This window comes from Epinephelus lanceolatus, chromosome 8 (genome assembly GCF_041903045.1).
Source record: "Epinephelus lanceolatus isolate andai-2023 chromosome 8, ASM4190304v1, whole genome shotgun sequence".
Taxonomy (NCBI): Eukaryota; Metazoa; Chordata; class Actinopteri; order Perciformes; family Serranidae; genus Epinephelus; species Epinephelus lanceolatus.
This window is the reverse complement of record NC_135741.1, coordinates 12,089,039-12,103,139: the sequence shown is the minus strand read 5'-3', so window position 1 is coordinate 12,103,139 and position 14,101 is coordinate 12,089,039. Positions and strand designations below refer to the sequence as shown.

Genomic DNA, 14,101 nt, shown 5'->3' with positions numbered 1-14,101 from the left:
AAGACTGGATGGTGAAAAACGGTAGGACTTTAGGACCCAGGACATTGGGTGGATTAGGGGAGGATAGATGAGGAAATAGGGTCAGTGGGAGGTGCTGAGTTTAGAAAAGGCCAAGCTAGATGTGTTAAGATCTTTTTGTCTGTCACCTCTTGTTCCAGGGAAAGCTGATTCAACACAGCCCTTCCCACCTCAAATACACCGTTGTGGTAATTCAAAGTACTTTTGTGGCTGGTGAGTCCGAGCTGTTTCCGGAGGACACACACCCCTATGGCTGCCTGGGTTGTGTGAATTTAAATTTCTATCAAGCGCAGATTATCATCTATTTGATTTTGTTTGTAAATGCTGCTGGTTTTTTTTAACAATTTAAAGAAAATTAAGTGTGCTCCTCCTGTCTCACTATAGGGTATCCTGCTATCTGTCTTTGGTTGTGCACATTGTGCACATTGTGCTGCCCCCCTCTGACTGTCTCCTCTCCTTTCAGCCTCTCTCTTAGTACGACCAGGAGATAAATGATTTCTTACTGATTTTCAGACAGAAAAAAAGAAAATAATAAAACTGCTTGTAACAGCACTTGAACTGGTTATTTGGACTGCTGTGCTTATTCAGAGCTACATGTAGCCGTGTTCACTGTCACCAGGCTACACTTGCATCGAACACTAGGGGGAGTACTCTGTTTACTGCACAGAAATACAGATACAAAGCTGTGTGGAAATGAGGCATCAGGTGAGCACAGGTAAACTTTTCTCCTTCAGCACACAACACATTCTCACTCTGACCTCGTCACATATGGACTTTCCACGTCCATGTACGACGAGCAAGGTACCCTGGGTGCGTTGGTTGTTGACGTTCTGGGACATCGTGTAAAGTTCTCTTCTTTCAAGATACACTTCCGTTTTCACAGGAAATTTAATGTTTACATACAGTCTCTTTCAAAATAAATGCACTATGATGACGTTTTTTTCCCCTTCAACAACAAACACACATGGTTAGGTTTAGGCAACAAAAATACATGGTTAGGTTTAGGAAAAAAGAACAGGGTTTGGCTTCTTACACCGAACAACCCCTCTCAGGTGAAGGTCAGTGTTTGTTGGACTAGTCCCGCCCGCCCCGTTCTGACTTTTGCTGCCTTAAAGGGCCAGTGTGTAACATTTGGCATGGTTTATTGTCAAATCTGAATCTGAATATTCTGCCCATTAATATGTTTATACAAGTGTATAATCGCTATAAAATAAAATTTGTTTGGTTTTCGTAGCCTTATAATTATGCTTATATATATATATATATATATATATATAGCAAGGGCCTTGCTTTAGAGAGGTCTCCATCTTGCGCCGCCATGTATGTACAGCAGACCGAGCGGACAATCCAGCCAGCCAGAGAACGCGTTTCGCGTGTATAAATAAACCAACGAAGACAGCGGAAGGAAGGAATAAGGAGGAGGAAACAGCAGAGAGTGTTAGTAGTTCGTCGATAGAGAGTAGTGAAAGGTTTTTTTAGTTATAAAGTTTGCGAATGGACCACACTTACCACGCAACAGGAGAGAATGAACCCGAACCGTCATCTGCGAGGAAAAGAAGACGCAACTTCACTCCTTGTGATGCACTCTCTGCGGCGCTTTTCCTCCTGATGATATATCTCCCCAACAATGGTAGCACCGAATCCCATTCTGTGCAGCAAAATGGGAGCAGAGGATTCAGCTTCTCTTCTCTTCTCGCCCGCTCAGTATCCAACACATGGAGTTCCTCATCTGTATGCTCTGGCTCAAACAGGTATGGCTCTGGGTCTGGGTCCGCTACAAGAAACTCTTCAAAATCGCGTTCAAAGTCGTCCATTGCAGCTACTATAGTCCGGAGATATTGCTAGGCTAAATAAACAGCTGAGTTCTTTTTACAGGCTACGCTGTCAGTCAGTGTGCAGGCTGGAGATTGGTGGAGCAGAGAGGGGAGGGGGGTCCCCGCTAGGTATTGCAAACAAGTATGTGTGTATTAAGTGTGTGTGTTACACTAGAAGAGTCAGAGTTTGGGACGGAGTCTTTTACTCCCTGGAGTGTTACCGGAGTTTTTGGAGTGCTCAAATAAACTGGCCTTTTTCCCGAACGCTACTCTGGTCTCCTGCTCGTGAGGGATTCATTACAATATCGTAACATGGTTTAGATTTCTAAATAAATATTTACCTCGTCACTAGATAGACCTACTTCTGAAAAACTCTTGTCTGCGCAAGGCTTTTTGTCCCTACGAGGCCACCGTCATTTACCCAACGGGAGAGATGAGTGAGTGAGCCCTGCAATCTAGAATTTGACCACTGATGTCACTGTTTTCAACCCATTTTACACACTCACCCTTTAATTTTCCTCCTTGTCCCGTCGCGTTTCCCCCTGACGCCGCAGAGTGCTGTTACACTATAACGGCAACCGGCCCTGTATCATGCTGACTTTAAAGGACACATTTTTTTGTTGGTTTCTGACGCCGCAAGTCACTGCCCAAGTGCCAGGTTTTGACAACTTCAGAATGAGACTCGGCTCTCAGCACATGAATGTGAAAACTGCCCTCTAGTGTCAAACTCAGCACATAAATGATTCTGCGCAGTGAAGCTCAAACATCCAAGAGAGCAATAAAGCAAAACCCACTTTTGAGCGGAGGGGGACTTTAGATACATATTTTGGAAGATACAAAATTAGTGTGATGAGTTTGAGAAAAGATTGTCTTTTTTATTTCTTACTGTTTTTAAAGCAAAGGCTGATATTGTTCTTTAACGACTACCCTGAACTCTTCCTTGCAAGCAAAAGTAGAACCCGAGGGTGGTTCAAAAGTGCAGACCAGCCCTGCATGATCTGAAGCATGAATAAGATGGTGTGATCTGTGGTCAAGTTGTTTTAAAGAATAGACAGGAAGTTATACAATGGACAACCTGCCATGATAATCCATCATGCTTCAGGGACAGAGAGGCAGAGTGCACTTTGTGTCTGGACGTATGTACGCATGTGTGTGTAGGATAGAGAGAACGGGTGAGGCTCTTATACAACATCTCAGTATAGCCATTATCCACACTAACCCTCCTCTCCCATTTCCTCGCATCAGGGGAGCTTAGCAAGACAGGATTACAACCAATTACAGGCCTCCCCCGGAGAGCGCGGACACAGGGTTTGAGATCATCTATTTATTGTGTATGACCAGATGGAAGATGGTCATTTAACATTTAATCAACTACGAGAGGCCAGATCAAAACTGAACAATTCATGACATTAAATACGTGCAACAGATTAGGCGTCATCACCCATTGAATAAACATAAAGAGTGAAATAATATGGATATAACGGACATTTTAATCATAGAGGGAGAAACTGGCCACAAAATGGAATCCTCTCTCAGTCCGAGGAAACCTCAGTGTCGCCTCTGAATCAGAATTAGGGCTTATGTTACCAAATATAATACAGCAGTGTTCGGCCATTTCTCTCTGAGTGACACAGAGAGACTAATGCACACTTTTAGATCCAGCAGGCTAGACTACTATTAAGCGCTCCATCTGGAAGAAGTTATAAATCAGTTACAATTGATTCAGTACTCTGCTGCGTGAGTGCTGCAAGAACACATTACACCTATTTTAAACTCCTTACATTGGATGCCTTCAGTGTCTGTATTGATTTTAAAATCAATTTTAAAGCACTCTATGGTTTTGCGCCAACTTTATTGTCCAACGTGCTTAAAATCTGTGAACCAGGACGACCCTTCAGGTCCTCTGGCAGTAATCTTTTAGTGCAGGACAAAGATTTTTGGTGAGGCAGCTTTTAGTTTTTATGCTCCGAGCTGTAAAATAGTTCACCCAAAGATCTGAGAGCAGCTGAAATTGTTGATATCTTCAAAGGGAAAGTTCACGGCAAAATCAAAAATACATATTTTTCCTACCTGTAGTGCTATATGTCAGTCTAGACTGTTTAGGTGTGAGGTGCTGAGTGTTGCAGATATCGGCCGTAGAGATGTCTGCCTTCTCTCCAATAAAATGGAAATGCATTGTACTTAGCTTGTGCGCACCAAAAAATACATTTGAGAAACTCAACATCAATGTCTCTTTCCTGAAATCATGACCTAGTCTCTCAAGATAATCCACAGACCTTGTTGTGAGCAGTTTCATGTAGGAACTATTTTCTTTCTATCAGACTATACCTGCCAACTGTATCACTGCGCAGAAGGAAGAGTGCATCTACTCCTAGCTCACCTAGCACCACTGAGCTACCTAATGTTACAGCTCAGTCGAATAGAACATCATTAATGTTTACATCTAGCACTGTCACAAGCCTCTCGTCCATAGATGCACATTTCCTTCTGTTTGGTGACACGGTTGGCGGGTGTAGTTCGGTCGAAAGAAAATAGTTCCTATAGTCCTTTTCCCACCAGACAAAAACCCACTGACATCTGGTTTTGTCTTTAAGGGGAAAGGTGATAATAATTGGCATTTACTCCCAGGACAAATGACTGCAGTGGTCACAGGTATTTATCAGCTCCAGCTTTAATTGGCCACCATTGGCTCTCACTGGCAAGAATGGAACACGACACCTGGACGGACACACTAACTTTTCGACTCTTTTTCAACAAAATAAGGCCGTGAAAGGTACCCTGGATGTGTTGTTGTTGACGTTCTGGCACACTGTGTCAAGTTCTTCCTGTTACATGCATTGTCCACTTTCAAAGTACACTTCTGTTGTCACATTACATTTACTGTTCTTTCAAAATAAAAGCACTATGTTGGTAAACACATGTGGTTGGGTTTAGGATAAAAGAACAGGGTTTGGTTTTAGAATCTTACGGGACGCAAACACTGCTCTCATCCTACTTGGACTTTTTCCACCTTAACTTTCGTTCTTGTCCCGCCATGTTTCCCCCTAACGCCAACCTGCCTCGTATCATGCCAAAGTTAAAGGACAGCTTTTTCGTCAGTGTTTGACACCGGAAGTCACTGCCCAAGACAACTCAGAGTGATACCAGGTTGTCCAAATTAGTCCGTACCAAGTTTGAAAGAGACTGAACAAATATATATATATATATATATATATATATATATATATATATATATAAAAAGAAGCAACAGCTGTAACATTTTCTCTGGCTTCCATGTGGTACACCAAAACAATCTAGAATGATAAATAGCCCTATAGGAAAGAGGGAAAATCTGCATTTTTGATTTTGAGTTGAACTGTTCCTTTAAGTGGAAGCTTAAAACCTCTTTAGCCTGGCTTTTGATTGAAATGTTGTATTGCCATTATTTATTTTATTCAATTATTTATTATTGTTTTAGAATAAATGTTAATTAGCAGTTTTTATTCAATGTATATATTTTTATATATATTTTAATTATCTAATTTTGTGTTTTTTTAATCTATTTTATTAATTTTATTATTACATTTTCTCTCACTAATTAAGATCGATTGACTGATTGACAATCCTCAGTACACTGCTGTCTTTTGTAAAGACCACACAGGTTGGTTTCATCAATCATTCTTCATCTGCATCCGTAGTTTTGAAGCAACGCATGCGTCAGGCAGGTAAATTTAATTCTCCTGTAGCATTTGATTGTGGAGTCATGCAGTTTCCATCAAAACTGTCTTCAGGCAGGTTTAAAACAGACTCACCAGAATTTCCTCGGCCTTCCAATTCGGAAAGGTGAGCACGGCATGTTGCTGGGCTGTGCTGTTACAGTTTTGCCGTCGGAGAATTTCAGCTCTCTGCTCTAATTTCCAGTCACATCCTGTCCAACATACAGAACCTGGAGGAAGATTTGGACTTTGGCTCTCCCAGTGTTTTTTTTTTTTTGTCTTTTGAAATCTAACTTTTGTCCTTGGGCTCAACAGAGTGAGGAGTCCTCTCTAAAAGCAGCTGTTTGTGAAATATCTGATGCCACTGTCACTGAGTCTTCATCCTGGCAACACAGCTTTTGTTGTTAGAAATTGGTCTGTCCTGCTGGGTGTGAACACTGATGATTATTTAATATCACTCAAGTTCTATTAACACCGTGGGAAGGATCCTTCGAATTCATGCAGGAGTGCATGACTCTGACAAAGGGACAAAGCTGAGAGGACCAAGTGTGACTCTGTTGAACTCTGATGTATTAGTTTTGCAGACATCACACTCTTCTTCCTCTTCCTGTCATGTCACCTCATCCACTCACTTCCTTTGTCTTTCTTCCTCCTCTTCACACCCACAATTCTTATATCTCCTGTGCTGTTTTGTATCCTCTTTTAGATTCTCCTCTTCATCCTCATTTTGCTCCAGTCCTCTTTCCTCTTCTTTCTACCATTAGGTGCAGTCGTTCTGTTACAGTCTGATGCAGCAGCAGCCCGACAGCCAGAGTGCAATCCCTGCAAACAAGCCCAGCCACTGCTGAGTAATGCAGGCCTCACTGCTAAGAGGGATCCACACGTATCTGTATTCCAGAGGGATGGAGTGATGATACTGCGGCGAGGCACTGTTTAACCTGCAGAAGGCGGAGGGCCAGACACTCGTGCCACCACACCTAAAGCATTCAGCCGTGGAGAGGTCTATCTGCAGTGGCAAGAGGCGTGCATGCTCAGCTCTCTGCCTGCCTCCACGTGCCACTCACAGCAGCACTCAGACCTTGCCAGCACTGCAGAGATAGCAGCACGTACCGGGTATGTGTTTCCCCTCTGCTGCCCATCTGTTCTGCCTTTCACTGGCTCATTCATCTTACTTTCACTCGACTCGGTGCACTGATTCACACGTTTAAAAACTTACAAGGCCAGTCTGAGCCGGTGACATTGAACACCGCTCCAGAGAGCAACATAAAACTTGTTCTGTCATAACTTACCACATTTATTAACAAAAATAAAAACAGGAGATAACTCACCATAAGCTTCTGGCCTTGGAGAAGGTCTTGTCCACCCTAGAAAACAAACATAAAAGTACTGCTATTATAAACAGCAATTACATATTGCTTTAAAAGTCATTTCATGACATTCTGTGCATCTTTGATTACAGTTAATCTGTATCAAAAACAATCAAAATTGACTGAAAATTGTTTGGCAAATCTATGAAAACAACAGGGTGAGGAATTCAACATTTAAAGTTGGCTAAGTGCTAATCGCTCCACAAATAGCAACAATAATTTAAATATAGATACAAATTAGAAAACATCAACACCATGTGACACATGAAGGTATACTGCACTTATACTATATTATATATATTATATATTATTATATATATATTATATAATAGTTTCCATGCTCTTGCCTGCATACATCTAAATGTAAAGCCACTAGACTCCATTTACATAAGCAATCATTTTATCATCACAAAAAAAAGTCTGTCTTGGTTCATCTTTCCACTGTTCCAAGAACCACCAACTCTGCTTTGACTGAAATAAACCCTTAATTCACAGGGTGAGATGTGAAAATATGCTGTCTCTACATACACTAAAATTACTGCTTTTCTGAATGGAGTGGTGGCTTCGGTGTTAGCGACTTTGTGGCTGTTTCATTAAGGATCCTCTCCATAATCTTGCCAGACACTTAGAATAACAATCTGAGCCTTTCAGTGGCAAAAACAAGCACTTTTAGTGGCCATAAATTGACACTACAGAGCCTATGCCCCGAGTGGTTACATTGCAGCCTGATTCAAATTCTGTGGCTCGACCGATTTTGTAACCTGATCAGATATTTCAGCTGTATTACCACTGCAAAGGTTCTTAACATTGCCATGTGTTGTGTTTTGACAATTGTTAGAAAAGGGATACCATCAGATGTATTTTTCAATCCAGTGTTTTTTCTATTACAATATCATAGAACATCAGAATATTGTCACAGTTGACCGAGACCAAAGTGACTTCTTCAAACATCTTGTTTTGTACAACCAAATAGTCCAAACACAAAGATATTCAATTTACGATATAAAACAGACAACAGCTGCAAATCCCAGACATCAAGTGTTGGGAGCCTCTGTGTATATTATATCTGTCTCTAGCTGAACACCATACAACCACTTGTCCTGTTAAGGGTCACAGGGGGCTGGAGCCTATCCCAGCTGACACTGGTTGATAGGATGCACCCTGGACAGGTCTCCAGACTATCACAGGGCTGACACATAGAGACAGACAACCAATCACACTCACATTCACACCTTTAGGGTGACCAATTAATCTGCTTGTCTTTGGACTGTGGAAGGAAGCTGGAGTACGAGAAATATGGTCAGGGTTGAAAAATACAAAGTATACTAATAATAAGTTACCCTTTAAGTGTGGAAAGCACAGAGGAACAGTGGACCATCCTTTCGACATACTAGAAGTCGAATGAACCGAGAGAGGCTGGTTATGCAGTGTGCTGGGTTACCCTGAAATAACTCCTGCCATCTGTTAAAGTAGCATCTCTGAGGATGAAAGCATGATTACTAGCTTGGTGTTTCTTGAGACAGAATGAGTCTTGTCCTGGTTTGAAATCGCACTGTGAGGCTCATTACTCTCTGTCAGTCAAGAACAGACTATCATCTGTCCTCAAATCGCCCTGGATAAACAGATTTGAGCAGTAATCACTGGGAACAACAACAAGTCGATGCAGCATTGGAAACTCAAGAGAGATGCACAGTGTCATTTCTGCCAACAGATGGCACTGTGTGTGCAGGAGAAACCTCACGCCTGACAAGTGAAAAACTGAGCTTTGCTTCTGTTCATCAACCAGAAAGCCATCTATCAAGATATTTAAGTCCACACAGCAGGCATTTTAACAACCTGACACACATAAAGCACTGAGTACTTCTAATCGTAAAGCATCACAATCATAAGCACACACTATATCACTCTTGGGATGCAGCACTTAACTTCACAGGCAAAAACAAAGAGGATATTTGATACTGATAACTGTTGCACCATGGCCCAGTGAATGACTCATGGCTGCAGGCCTGTCTCTTGTGATAGCTGGTGCTGGTGACACAGGGAAAAGGGAATGTTTAGTATGTGTCTCAGGACTCCCGCAGCTGCCTCCAAGGCCGTGTATCGACCCCTCGGAGATTCTCAGGATGACACACCACCAAACAGCACAAAAGCAATTCATAATACAAACAAGCCTCAAGCTGTAAGGTTTCCTTTACGCTGTTTTCCATCCTTGCTGTTGACCCTGTCTCCTGTGACTGTATGTTCATCTCCTTCCCTTGAGCAAAAGCTACAGACTGCTGTCCACCCTGTGTAAGCCGCCAGAGTTCCGGCCTTTTACTCATCTTTCCCTGGACATGATTAGTTTGCATGACACAGCAATGCCCGAAGGAAATCAAACAACCACTTCTGGAAAGAGAAGTGACTCTTCCTGTATCAGAAAAAAGGATTAAAAACAGGATTTAAGAATCCACAGGAATGCCAGTAGCTCTGAGAGGCTGCACTCAGGCACAATGGTGCTCTGAGCCAAGCATCAGCACAGTGTATACAAGTTTGGACTGGACTTTAACAGAAGACAATCAACAAGTGTGTACTATGACCCACAGATATCTCACTATCCACACACATGACTTAATCTATAAACATAGATTTTAATAGCTTATTTACAATTACATGACTGTTATGATGTGCAAAATCCAAATTGAGGGCAGGAAGTTATGAATGCATATACTGTGTGAATTGGAAATAGAGGAACGTGACTACATCAAAGGTCCAGATGAACCTGCAGGCTGCAACAGAAAATTCAAAGTCATGTTGGATGTGATCCATCTAAAACAACTTGAATGATTTCCCCTGTGTGGACCATAGACTGTATAAATAACGGATGTAGCTACCGTGACATCACCCATTGACGTGTGGACTGCCGTTTTGAAGCCTCAAATTCAGCCTTTCAGCCATCACCACCTTGGTTATTTGGTGTCTGTATTTGAGTAAGAGGTTAGAGATGTGGAGGTGCGAGGGGTGAATTTGACTCACTGCAGCAACTGGTAGCGAGGCCTAGCAAACAGCCTGTCAATCAAGCGGCCCCTGCTTTTATATATGCGTAACTTTGGGCCTTAATAAAATGTAAACAGGTGATTTATTAAAAAATTACATCCCTTACAGTTGTCATAAATGTTACATTTAGCTGTACAGGCCCAAACTGGTTTTTGTACCAGGCTGTAAACATGTTTATTTCTGCTGTAAAGTTGGGCATTTCAGCATGGGGGTCTCTGGGGATTGACTCACTTTTGGAGCCAACCTCAAGAGGCCATTTAATGAACTGCAGTTTTTGGTACTTGAGCATTGGCCAAGCCTTGGAGGTTGACACTTGGTGTGGACGCTATATTGTCGAAATAAATTAAGCAACCTCGTCCTCCAGACCTCCTGATGTTCCCAATATTACACAGCATATCAATGAAGGTGTACAAGAGTCTAGTGGACTCTATTTTGTGTGCAGTGGGTCCACGACTGAAACAAATGCCAACTTGTTTTTGGCTGGGTGAGTAAATGTGCTCGAGTATAATTGTCTTTTATATTTCAGATCTGTACATGGATGCACTTTAGCTGCTAGTTTAAATCTACCTGTTCAACTGTTCCCAGAGGTCTGGTGAAACGCCATATATAAAATCTGGGTCAGGGTTTAAAATCTGAAGAACTTGTCACAGCACACTGATTTTGCACTCAACTTGAAGCATGTCTGAGACAACGCTTCAACGTTAACATTTGACATTAGTTGATTCTGCTCCTCCAGACTGAAGAAGGAGGTTTTTGATCCACATCTGTCACTGTTTATTAGTGAGCTGTTTTATAATACCTCTCCCGTTTACCTCCTATTATTTTAAGGACCTACAGTGGCTCTTGTTTTCCCAATTTGATCAACTGAAACAGCCATAGACAACACAAACCATAGGCATTTGCCTCCAGTTGCCAGCCCTCCATTTGGACAGCACACCAAAGAAGCTATTTAACATAAAATGATAAAGGTTTTATACATGTAAAATGACATGTTAAATCCAAGTAGCAACCTCTGAGGTTGAGCAATGAAGCCAAGGTGGAAGTGCCAAAAACTGCAGTTCATCAAACGACCACTTGAGGCTGCCTCCAAAAGTGAGTCAATCCCAATAGACCTCCATGTTAAAATATCAAACTTTACAACAGAAATAAACATGTTTACAGCCTGGTACAGAAAACAGTTTTGGTCTCTACAGCTAATTTCAACATTCATGATAACTGTATAAGGGGTGAATTTTGTCACCCATTTACATTTTATTAAGGCCCAAATTTACACATATTGCTTGATTGACAGGCTGTCTGTGAGGCCTCGCTACTGGTTGCTGGAGTCTGTGAGTCGGACCCACCTCTCGCTCCTCCACAGCTCCAGCCTCTTGTCCAAATACGGTCGCTTCTAGCTCCAAAAAGCCAAGATGGCGACGGCCGAAATGCTGAACTCGAAGCTTCATAACGGCAGACGGCCACAAACCAATGGGTGATGTCTCAGTAGCTATGTGTACACTGTTTATACAGTCTATGGTTAAGTCATATTTACACATATCTGGATCAATTTTTACATGTGAAATGGGTTTTGCGTATTTGTGGATCACTTTCTGTCAGTTTGTGGACCACATGACAGTTTCCCTCCGATTTTGTTTACATTCAGTATATCAGCATTTAGCCCACAAGTCAGGCTGCAGAAGGAGCTCCTGTTTCCATTCATATAAAAAAGACCAATAAAAAGAGGTAACTTAAGGTCCAAAAGTAAAAGAGTTTTTACACTTCTTCTTTTGTTGTGAGAAATTCTCAAAAGAAAAATGAAAGCTTAAAGCTTCCTCCTTCTCAGAAAACTGTTAGTGAGAGTAAACAGGCCCTGGGGGGTTTGTTTGTTCACTGTGCTGTGGAGTCACGAATCAACAGACTTGTGTTGTTACAGTAGGATGTCGCCTGATTAACCTCAGTGCAGAAGATCGCTCATCAGTTTCAACCTCTGGTCTCCATGTGACACGCACTGTCACTGAGATGGATTTAGTGGCACTGTCCTATCTCAAATCTACCACCAGTGTTGATTTCAGTGCGCCTGACAGACACGTGTGTGCAAATAAATCAGAGTTCTATCTTGAGTGGAATGCATAGTGGTTCTTTGGGAGAGAGCCAACATACTTACGGGCTGTCCGCACTGCTCTTGCGAAGCTGAGTGTGAGGAGAGAAAAGCTGTTTTCATATGTACTGCATCACTAAGAATAACATTTTCTGAACCTCATCCCGTGCTGCTCACCCATTCTCAGGTTTCATGGAATTCCCATAAATGAAATCAACCAGGGTGTGTCGAGATTATTGGATAAAGGTTCCAAACTGAAAACCAATACAGGAAATTTGCAATAAAACGCACCCTTAGCTACAAAACAGAACATGATACCCAAGAGCTGAGACCTCACATCAGCATATTGGGATGGATAAAGATACATTTGTCCAAGATTATGCACTGAACATGCTCTTCTCTTTGCTTGGGCTAAGCTGCTAAAACATGTGCCTACATACACATACAAATATTGTACTTGTCTGACATCTTGCTATAAGCTGAAGAAGGACTCTGTAAGCTGTCTGAAGACAGAAAGGTTGTTTTTAGATAGGGGTCAAGAAAACTAAATATACTCTAGAAGATACGGGACAAGCTGCTTGCCTTTATTCCTGTCAGTCACTGTATGTTCAACAGTTTATCTGAACCTTTGTGAGAAGTTTGGTTTGAAGTACAGAAATCATCTAATAATAATCACAACATTATCAGGGTGAAGTTGTGGACTTGTGCAGCTCCTAAGTCCAAGACATATTTCCCTGACATGGTCAAGACAACCTGCTGAAGTTCAAGAATCAGAATGGGGAAGAAAGGTGATTTAAGTGACTTTGAACGTCGCATGGTTGTTGGTGCCAGACGGACTGGTCTGAGTATTTCAGAAACTGCTGATCTGCTGGGATTTTCACACACAACCATCTCTAGGGTTTACAGAGGATGGTCCCATAAAGAGAAAATATCCAGTGAGCAGCAGTTCTGTGGGTGAAAATGCCTTGTTGATGCCAGAGGTCAGAGGAGAATGGTCAGACTGGTTCAAGATGATAGAAAGGCAACAGTAACTCAAATAACCACTGGTTACAACCAAGGTCTGCAGAAGACCATCTCTGAACCAACAACACGTCCAACCTTGAAGCAGATGGGCTACAGCAGCAGAAGACCACACCAGGTGCCACTCCTGTCAGCTAACAACAGGAAACTGAGGCTACAGTTCACACAGGCTCACCAAAACTGGACAATAGAAGATTGGAAAAACGTTGCCTGGTCTGATGAGTCTGGATTTCTGCTGCCACATTCAGATGGTAGGGTCAGAATTTGGTATAAACAACATGAAAGCATGGATCCATTCTGCCTTGTGTCAATGGTTCAGGCTGCTGGTGGTGGTGTAATGGTGTGGGGGAGATTTTCTTGGCACACTTTGGGCCCCTTAGTACCAACTGAGCATGGTTTAAACACCACAACCTATCATGTGCTATCATTTCAATATGGACCAAAATCTCTAAGGAATGTTTCCAGCACCTTGTTGAATCTATGACACCAAGAATTAAGGCAGATCTGAAGGCAAAAGGGGCCCAACCTGGTACTAGCAAGGTGTACCTAATAAAGTGTGAGTGTGTAAGTCACCTAAAAATATTTAAGATGATGCAGTGAGTGTATGTCAGCCACAATAGCCCAGAACTAGCCATCATTATTACATGCATGCAAGCACACACATAAATGTCGATTGCAGACCAACAGGCAGCAAAAGAAAAGATAGGATTTTACAATTTTTTTGGTTAATCTACCAAAAAGTCTTCCAAATTACCTGACTTCAACCTATGCTGTCTTCTTTAGTCACTCTGTAAATCTGTTGTACAACCATCAATGATTTAAAAACCACTTTTCCTGTCAAAACGAAACTTAACTCGTCCCTGAGAGACATGAGAAAGAAAGCAAACCTGGACTGAGCAGGATCGCACACAGACAAAGAAGCAGCAGACGCAAAAACTCTCAACCTTACCAGCAATACAAAGAATATCCTGTCCCTGTCTGAGAGCACAACAACTGGAGTGGACAAAAGTAAGCTATAAGAAATGTGCCTGTGCTGATGCATTTGTGGGCTATGAGTCATATTTGCACACAGTGAAA

At 42.0% G+C, this 14,101-nt stretch overlaps 1 protein-coding gene across 11 annotated transcripts in view; it reads right to left on the bottom strand.

The window, feature by feature from the left end:
• Nucleotides 1-14,101, bottom strand: part of LOC117258338 (rap1 GTPase-activating protein 1-like) — a 103,415-nt gene that overhangs the window by 55,142 nt on the left and 34,172 nt on the right. For 8 of the 11 annotated variants that reach the window (XM_033629157.2, XM_078169841.1, XM_078169846.1 and 5 more), the window contains exon 2: nt 6,856-6,891. Coding sequence is in view for 9 of the 11 variants with exons in the window: in XM_078169841.1 (XP_078025967.1) it covers nt 6,856-6,891 (36 nt within the window). In the remaining 2 variants the exon portion in view is untranslated. Of the gene's footprint in view, nt 1-1,527; nt 1,653-5,623; nt 6,568-6,855; nt 6,892-14,101 lie in introns of those variants that run through there. The other 3 variants (XM_033629146.2, XM_078169842.1, XM_078169845.1) reach the window with 2 other exon arrangements.